The sequence below is a fragment of the Clupea harengus genome, chromosome 13 (assembly GCF_900700415.2).
Source record: "Clupea harengus chromosome 13, Ch_v2.0.2, whole genome shotgun sequence".
Lineage (NCBI taxonomy): Eukaryota > Metazoa > Chordata > Actinopteri > Clupeiformes > Clupeidae > Clupea > Clupea harengus.
In genome coordinates this window covers 7,635,942-7,645,922 of record NC_045164.1, presented here as the reverse complement: position 1 = coordinate 7,645,922, position 9,981 = coordinate 7,635,942, and the positions used below count along the sequence as shown (strand labels likewise).

At 44.2% G+C, this 9,981-nt stretch overlaps 1 protein-coding gene across 1 annotated transcript in view; it reads left to right on the top strand.

The window, feature by feature from the left end:
• Positions 1–5,268: 5,268 nt before the first annotated feature.
• Positions 5,269–9,981, top strand: part of prkceb (protein kinase C, epsilon b) — a 94,421-nt gene continuing 89,708 nt past the window's right edge. The window contains exon 1 of the mRNA XM_031579584.2: positions 5,269–6,505. Coding sequence (XP_031435444.1) covers positions 6,158–6,505 — 348 coding nt within the window. The 5' untranslated portion in view covers positions 5,269–6,157. The remainder of the gene's footprint in view (positions 6,506–9,981) is intronic.

Here is a 9,981-nt window from a genome sequence, read left to right as displayed (position 1 = left end):
GGAACCCCTCTCAAACTCCTCGTCACACACACACACACACACACACACACACACACACACACACACACACACACACACACACACACACACACACACACACACTCACTCACTCACTCACTCTCTCACACACACACACACACACACACACACACACACACACACACACACACACACACACACACACACACACACACACACACACACACACACACATTAGTGTGTGTGTGCATACACATTAATTAATACACATTAAAATATGTTGGCCTCCCCGATTGTGCTGAATGTGGTTCTAGCAAGACACAGATCTGTGTCATCATCCCTGGCATCTCGAAGTGGGAGGACATGAGGCAGAGTACCACACACACACACACACACACACACACACACACACACACACACACACACACACACGCTGTACCCTAGAGCTACGGGGCCTACACAATCACACCCCCTAACATCAGTCAGAGAATTCAAAGAGGCATTCATTCTCTCACTCATATGATGTCACAAGCCCTGAAGCTGTATTTGTCATGGTGTGTGTGTGCATGTCTCTCGCTCTCTCTCCTTCTCTCTCTGTATGCAAGAATGAGGGAATAATGAAAAAAAAAAAATGGGGAGGGGGGTTCCACAAAAAAGGAAACTGTAAATGTTCTGTTTTAAACTATCTGACGGGTTCAGTAGGCGGCACTAATGTTATTGGTTGTGGACACTGGTAATGTCTGTAATAGGACTGGATGAGGACACCAGTCATTAAAATGTAAAGATGGGCAGGAAATGAGTAAGGATGAGGAAGAGGAGTGAGACTACACCAGCAGGAAGAGGAAATGACATCAGCTATCACTGCTTCTGCTTGGATGGAACAGTAAACCACATTGTTTATTAGTCTTAAATTAGTGTCAATCACGCAATTATTTTTCTTTTTCTTTCTTCCTTCCTTCCTTCCATTCTTTCTTCTCTCAATCTCTCTCTCTCACACACACACACACACACACACACACGCACGTACGCATGCACACACACTTTTCCCCTCGCACCCACTAGCTCACACGCATACACATATACACAAACACCCACCCTCACACACCACTTGCAATTGCCAACAAGCATCTTTGACTGTATATATATGTGTGTGTATATGTGAGTGTTTGAATAAGATACCTAACCCTAAGCAAGCTTCTGCTTCATCATAGATAATCTTATCAAAGCAGTTTGTATCTGTTGTCCATGTAATGTAATACAAATACAATAGAATGCATAGATTCAAACAACTCCAACAAACGACACCAAAAATTAAACTGAATAATAACTCTCTCTCTCTCTCTCTCTCTCTCTCTCTCTCTCTCTCTCTCTATATATATATATATATATATATATATATATATATGCTGATGTTGATGTTGCTGCTGATGTTGCTGTTAAGACACAATGCATCATTTTTTTGTTTTTAGTTGTTTCTATTAAGATGTGTGTCTATCTACACATCCTACACTAAATAGTGCCCGACACTCTGTCTTCTCCCAGGGTAACACGATTTGGTTTTGTATGCTCTTGATCAGTGTAGGCTGTTAGTGTGCATGTCAATGTGCTTACAGCCCATGACCCTAACTACATTACACTCTCTGATTCACATCAAGTGCTTTCAATCAAGCACCAACATACATAATTGAATTGGAGTGAGAGACAGATTTAGAGAGAGAGAGAAAGAGAGAGAGAGAGAAGAGAGAGAGAGAGAGAGAGAGAGAGAGAGTCTTCATTGTCATTTATAAACTTCAAGAATACAAATTGTACACATTTCTACCAGATATTCTTCACTGGAATGAAACTCAACTAAGCAAGGGGCGTTCATTCAACTGTGTGGTGCAGAAAGAGAAAAAAGTCCACTCTGCCATCTAGTGGTTCAGTAAATATAGAACAATAGGCACACCATCTTTAACGATCAGTAGACTTCCCAAGGTCAGTGACGTGCTCTGGGACTTGGTTTTACTTGTCTGTTCTGCACTGTTGGCTACATTACGATTCAGTCTGATGAATACAACTAAGCCACGTGTTTGTTGATTGAAACATGTGCTCTGCAGAAACTAGGAGAAGTGGTGGTTTACGGATACAGTCCAGTTTTGGGACGACCAGTGTTGAGGTCAAAGTTCCCACCCAGACTGCGCCCCTGCGCTTGATGTCAATCGTATGGAAGTTTCACTATTATTCAGAAAAGGTCTGTAGATAAACTGAAACTCTCTTACTGTATAAGCTACTACAGCTGTGTTGCATCAAAGGCAGACAGATCATTATAACCACCACTGCACACAGGCAAGCGGTCATATAGTGTTTGACAAAGTTTTCTTCTTCTTCTTCCGCCTTTTCATTTTTGGTTGGCAATCAGAATCAGAATCAGAATTCTGATGACCTTCTCGGCTGACCGAATGATCCGCTGCAGTCTGCCTTTGTCCTTGGCAGTGGAGGCAGCGAACCAGATGGTGATTGATGAGGTAAGGATGCACTCAATGATGACTGTGTTGACTTGACCATCACTTTCTGCGGCATGTTGAATTTCTTCAGCTGCTGCAGGAAGAACATCTTCTGCTGGACCTTCTTGATGGTGGAGGTGATGTTCTCCGCCCACCTAAGATCCAGTGCCATTATTGTCCCCAGGAATCTGAAAGACTCCATAGTGTTAACTGGGGAGTCACACATGATGAGGGGGACGATTGGGGCTGGGCTTCTCCTGAAGTCTGCCACCATCTCTACAGTTTTCAAGGCGTTCAGCTCCAGGTGGTTCTGGCTGCACCAGAAAGCTAGGCTGTCGACATCCTTTCTGTAGGCGGCCTCGTCCCCATTGGAGATTAGTCCAATGAGGGTTGTGTCATCCGCAAATTTCAGGAGTTTGACAGAGGGGTGGCTAGAGGTGCAGTTGTTTGTATAGAGGATGAAGAGTAGAGGGGAGAGCACACAGCCTTGTGGGGCTCAAGTGCTGATGGTCCGGGGCTCAGAGACAAGCTTGCCCAGCCTCACACACTGCTTCCTGTCTGACAGGAAGTCAGTGATCCACCTGCAGGTGGGCTCAGGCACACTCAGCTGTGTTAGCTTGTCTTGTCTTGTCCACAATATTGTGTACTTAGACTTTACCAACCCATATGACACTTGGTTTGTTTGTATCCCCACATGGCTGATAGGAGTAGAGGGTTTGTGTCCCTAGGTATGCATTTCCTATGATGCTAGCACCCCCTGAAGTGGGGTAGGGTCAAAGCACTTTTTGGGCAATAGCTCGAAAACCATTTTCCCAAAACCTTTACGGCAAGCTGGCCTTCATGTGTGGATTGGCGCTGGCACTTCACCAGCAAATATCTTGTGATAGAAAGGTTCAACCAAATTTGACTCCCTGTATCACTACTACATTCTTTGGATGCATGCCAAATTTCGTCCATAGGGGGCGCTGCAACTGATACATTTCAATATTGCAAGAACCGCTTAAGCTAAAATTTTGAAATTCAGTATGCTTATACTAGGCTACATTTGCTCACATCTTCTACAGTTCCATTCGGCTCGCTCAACAAAATGGCCACCAATGGTCAATCAAAATGCAGCAGCCAATACATGCTTCAAACAAATCAGCCATAAGATCCTGTGTCTGTCCTCTGACACGGTTTAGTCAATCTACAAAATTAATTTTGTCTTTAAATCCATACATAACATTGAAACATTGAAATGGTCCTCTTTCAGTCGTTCAACTTTTCGCTTTTTTTGGGGCAGTTTGCACATTCTGCTTGGACCCTGATGATCGCTGTATTTTTAAACATATTATTATTAGTACATACCCCTGTCATGTTAATACTATTAATACTTGCAGGCCTATGTGTAGCATTTAAGCTACATTTAGTATTTCATTCAAACATATTCTACCCCTCAACCAATAATCCTACATTCTAGGTATACATGCATATAAATGCCAAGTACAGTTACACAATGAAGCTGATATTGTTGCTTATGTATACATGGACATTTCACAAAATACTTTAATTCAGCAAAAGAATATATCTGCTTAAAGTCACACTCATCCTCATTCACTAGACAGGTCTCAAAACTGCAGAACGTAATTCACAGGGACTGCTTCACACCCTATTAGTGTACAGCAGCCACATCCACAAATTATAGTTCCTATTTTCACGCAGAATAAGATACACAACTTTTTAGTCTGTTGTTGCCAGAAATTAAATCATTTAAGCACCGTTTCTTGGAATGGAAAATATCTTGTTATTTCACTTCACTCTTGCTCATTCTCTTACTTTATACATGCATATTACACACCACTATGTGGCATGTTTAATTGTGTTTGTTTGTTTGTTGTTTGTTTGTGTGCGATGCTTGTAAAACAGGTCAATGCGATTTACATATGCTTTGAAATGTGAGCACTATTGTGAGCACAAAAGACACCTATTTAAATAACAGTCCATAGAGATGTCTTTTGTACACTAAGCAGTGTTTTGTGCAGTGTTTAGATAACATAATTTAAAAAAGAAAAAGACAAAACAAATTAAGTAACAACTAAACTCGGATCGTTTGTAAAATTAAACAGGATCGGCATGTAAATGATGGGGCGAATAGGGAGAAAGGGGAAGGAGTATCTTATGACTGAAGCCAAATGCATCATTAATATGCATGTAATTACGCTATACTTAAGTAGGCAACCCCATCAAGTCTAATTGTAAGCCTACTACATAAATATTTTAGACTAGATATGCCTCCCTGAGTACTGTCTTCAGCAATACCACATAACAATATTTGTCTTTACACTAATTTAATGCACCATTGCTTCTAGTCTATTTTAATATTATTTTGGGGTGTGTAATGATTTGGAGTCATTCATTTTGCTGTCGAGTAATGTTTCTGTTGCTACCGCAGGTGTTAGCCTGTTATAATGGCAGGCCAAGCGCCTTGCAGAGTGCAAGACACCATGACCCGACCCCTCATATTTTGGAAATACGCTATGTGTCATTAGAATTCCATCCTGGTGATGGCGCCTTTCAACCAAAAAATGTGATTGTCTACGTCTAAATACACTGGAAAACCACAGCTACACAACTGAAGATGTAACTGTTTATCACCCCATACATGATATGTGGAATTCTGACAAAACACAAACACTGGAGTTTAGCTGATATGTGTGATGGTACGGTATGAGTTACTCCAAATTATTATTATTATACGGTATGCTTATTGCTCCAAGATCCAGTCCAGACAGACTTGATTTCCTCCCTCTCAGCCTCTATCAAAGACACCTGATGCCCCTCCAGGACGCGCCTGGGTTGTATCAGACATAGTGTCAATCTCTGCCCCCAGCTCGCTTGTGCCGCACTCCCCCATCTGGCACAGAACAGACGCAGCGTGGCGAGGCTCGCTGAAAACTGACGTGTTTTGCGCATTTCCTGCACTGCCGTTTAGACAGTCAGGGGGGAAAAAGAGGCAGGTCTGCAGGAAACGGAGCACCAACGGCGAGGAAGCTGCCTGGATCAGTGACGACCATACGGAAACCGAGAAAACACACAAGCGAGGACTCGGGGAAACTACAAGTCGTTGTCCTTAAAGTGCTATTTTGTCTCCGAACTGACGTGCATATGCAACGTCCCAAATGCGTTGTAGACACACCGAGATAATTCCGTCCTCTTTCAGGCAACTGAGGAATACGAGAGCTTTGAGAGATCGGTCCTGAAGAGGTTCTGCTTCGGTTTATTTTGCTCCCGAGGGTTGAGGTGGGGAATGCTGGTCGAATCTTTCATGTGACATTGGAACAATTTACCCAGCTCTATTCTTTCATTTCGATCGATTGTTCTATGCGGAGTATATGATTTGTGAGCTTTGACACCACATGTGTGATGTTATTCTGGGGTGCAATGGTCGGAGAGAAATAAAAAGACAATTTGCGGTGGCTGGCTCATATCGATACGGGTAATTTGCATTCAATTTGAGTAAGTGTTCGCAAGTGAGGAGACGGCGATTTTCCCGTTATTTTGAAGGGGAGGCGTGTTTGCAGGGAGACACAAGACGCTACCTATTCATTCAGGAAGGCTCTCCACATTAGATAGATTACCCGTTGGAGTGACAGGGATCAAGGAACACTCCACACACCCTTGTTCCAAGTACATTTGAGAGGGATTACATCACCAACATGGTGGTTTTTAATGGGTTATTGAAGATTAAGATTTGCGAGGCTCTGGACCTGAAGCCGACGGCTTGGGCGCTGAGGCACGCCGTGGGCCCAAAGCCCCAGACTTTTCTCTTAGACCCGTACATCGCCCTTAACGTGGATGACTCGCGCGTGGGGCAAACCTCCACCAAGCAGAAGACCAACAGTCCCGCGTGGAACGACGAGTTCGTCACTGAGGTCTACGACGGCAGGAAAATCGAGCTGTCCGTGTTCCATGACGCGCCCATTGGCTACGATGACTTCGTAGCGAACTGCATCATTCAGTTCGAGGACCTGCTGCAGAACAGCTCCAAGCACTTCGAGGATTGGGTATGTTATCACTCCCACAGGTCTGTTGATCCATGCCTGGATCGCATGTCTGTGTCACCAACTTAACAGGTACCGATTCCTGTTGATGTTTCTCAGCCTGTAAATGGACAGGGGTCTATCAGTAAAGGCAATACACAGTCACAGGCTCAAAAGCATTGATATCTAGCCCGTCACGTATCACCCCATACCCCTAATGATAATCATTATCATCAACATTGTTGTGAATGCTGTCATGGCATTGCCGATCTGCAAGTGTGCAATGATTCTGGTGATTCATTTGGCCGTGAATAGTTGTGCCAAGCCAGGAGATCAATGCCCAGATATCCTGGTTGCATAGAAACCAGAGTGTGTGCTCCAGTGTGTCTCATAAATATTCCTCCAGGTCGTGGTGAGAGGCTGTTGCTTGCAACGGGCAGGGCAGGGAGCTGTGATCCCATGCTAATGTGCTGCTGTTGCTGACTGTGAGCGGCCCATTCATCTCACAGAAAGCACACGCTTTTACAAATGCACGCACACACACACACACTCACACACACACACACACACACACACACACACACACACTCACACACTAGTCTGTGGAGGCCAGTTGATTTGCAAGTGCAGGTTAATCACTGGAATGTGATGGTGAGATGCTTGGATTGAGTGTGCGTGTCTGACAGAGACACCGAGCGGGATAGAGCTTGTGTGTGTGTGTGTGTGTGTGTGTGTGTGTGTGTGTGTCTGTCTGTGCCTGTCCTGTCTCATCCACCCCTCCAAGTTATTACCCCCTGATGGGGGTCTTGAGCATCATGCGTTTGCCTGTGGGGAGAACAGTGAACTGGGGTGTGTGAGGGCGTGTGTCTGTGTGTGTGTGTGAGGTGGTGTTCTCAGACCAATTTAAAGAATTCACTGCCTGCAGGGAAAGATATGACCAGTGTGAGCACTGTCATGCAACGCACACGAGCAAGACTCACTTCTCTTAGAAAAAGACCTAACAGAGAGAATGAGAGAGAGAGAGAGATTGAGAGAGAGAGAGAAATGTATAGAGAGAGAGAGCGTGTGCTCAAGAGAGAACAATAAGACACACACACTGTACAGTGCTGCGTACTGCTATTTAGGTGAGTCACCAGAAATAGCCCTCCATTTCCAGGACAGACCAGGATCTGTGGCCTTTGCTGGCCTGCGTATTAACCTGCCGTTATGATGCCAGTGTTGCCCACTTCATACCCTGCAATCTCCAGCACATGTGGGCGTGTGAGTGCCTGGGTCAGTGAGCTTTGTGGACGGTAACAGTGGGAGATGGAGAAGGAGGCGGTGGGTTTCCGTTTCTAGGACAAGTGCCGTAGTGATGCATTCAGACATAATTGTGGTTGGCCCCGGTGCAAATATTTTTTCTTGGGCCCCCCCTTTGCCCCAAACACAAGCGCCCGCTACTGCGCGCACACACACGCACACGGACAACCACTCCCAGGCTATTACAAAGCAGACAATTGCTATGTCACTGTAGAGAGGATCACCATAAAACCCCCGTCCGGCAAACCAGCAGCTGCTGTTTTGGTGGTGGTGCTGATCAAAGGCTGGCCAAATGTATTAACGCTAATCTAACAGTCTGCCCTGGACTCAAACCACCATAGCCTAATTTCCCTAACTATCAAACATCCAAAATAGCTTTAGCAAGCCTTCACTAACAAATCAACGGTAGCAGGCACTTTATGCCAATAAGCAGAGAACAAATAGCCTTCAAGAAAAGCACAGCAACTCATTATAGGCCTACACAGTAGCCTATGAATGAATGGATGACAGCACCGGATCACTTGCATTTATAGAATTCATCATTCATCATCAATGCCACTGCGGCCAAATGTTACCACAGACACAGAGAACAGTAGGTGCGCATTTTCCAACATATGAGAGGTAACAATCGCGTTGCTATAGATTTAAATCCCTGATCCCCCTACATAACAAAGAGAAACATTTACTTATCCATTCGAAGTTCATCCTACAGGCGTTACACTCAGCAAAGTCATTAACAGCACTGCTCAAGTCCTCATTCCTGGTTCTGCTGTTCTCCACTGAGAGTTCTCTACTGAGAGTATCGCCAGTCCACTATGTGTTTCTTGTCCCATGCTGCCCCTAAAATAAGACTTCATCAATGTGAGCTTAGCGGTACACTCATCCGGTTATCTTCTTTCCATCCTTTTCTGAGCACAGCTTTTTTGTTTGGCCTTGCTAAGCATTATTCATGATGCTAACTTATCGTGCATTTGCTGAAGAACACTTGCTTCTTCCTAAAGGGTTGAACCGTTTTCAAAAGATTGACGCAAGTTATCACAAATGACAGAGAGCAAGGTCACTGGACAACCAAATTAGCATTTTCGAGCAAGCCTTCTTCCTTCGTCATTTTTGAGAAGAAAGCAACCAATTTAAATAAGTGGTGGGTAGAAATGATTTAATAAAACATACTGTTTTGGAACATTTCCATAAGGAAAATAAAAATACATAAAAATAGGCTATGACTCAAAACTATGAGTTAAATACACAAGGTGAGAAGGTGGTATACATAGCTGTCACAGTTGCTAGTAATATTAGTGATATCGTTGAATGGTTACTTTGAAGATCTGTATGAAATGGCCTATGTGTGAGAGGGCCCACCTACCATAGTACACTGAAAAAAGGAAATGGGTGGATTGTCAAATTTACTAAACCATGCTCAGTTGCCGACCTGATTCAGGTCCATTCAGGTCGGTTCAGGTGAATTTGACTCCATCCCTGGTCACGCAAACCACCAGACTGCAAATTTTGTAGGCTAACCCTATTTGCTGGCCTGGTACGTGGATTCTGAGAGGTCCGTCAACTCATTCTTGCTAGCTATATTATCAATTAGGTCTTTACTGTTCACGGCAGGCCAAAATAACCCTGAGGCCACTGGGAAATGTCCCAGTGCTCCTGACGGGCTGTCCGCCCTCTTGAAAACACTGTGGCTGCAGGCAGTACCACAGTTACACCAGTGATGTGACAACAACTAAAGTTCTCAAGTTAGGTGTTCTGTGAAGTTTCCGGAATTGTGAAATCCTTGAGAGTCCCAGAAGTAAAGAGTGAAGTTAGAGGTGTTGTGTAAACAGATCCGAAAACCTCAGTAACCTTTGGTCATTGTGTTTGTGTTGTCACATTGCCTTTTTAGAAGAACACATCCAATTCAGCCTCTGGTGGTTCACGTATGTTTTCTCTGTGGGAAGTAAGAGCATACAGTGAAACTTAAGGAGCTGTGCTGGAAGTGGAAAAGCCTCCGAAAGGCACCAAAACACTTGTTCTTTTCAAGACAAAGATATAGGTTTTGAGGCAATTTACACACACACACACACACACACACACACACACACACACACACACACACACACACACACACACACACACATACACACACACACGCACACACGCACACACACACACACAGAAATAGAGAGAGAAAGATGATTCTAGAAGATGCACTTCTT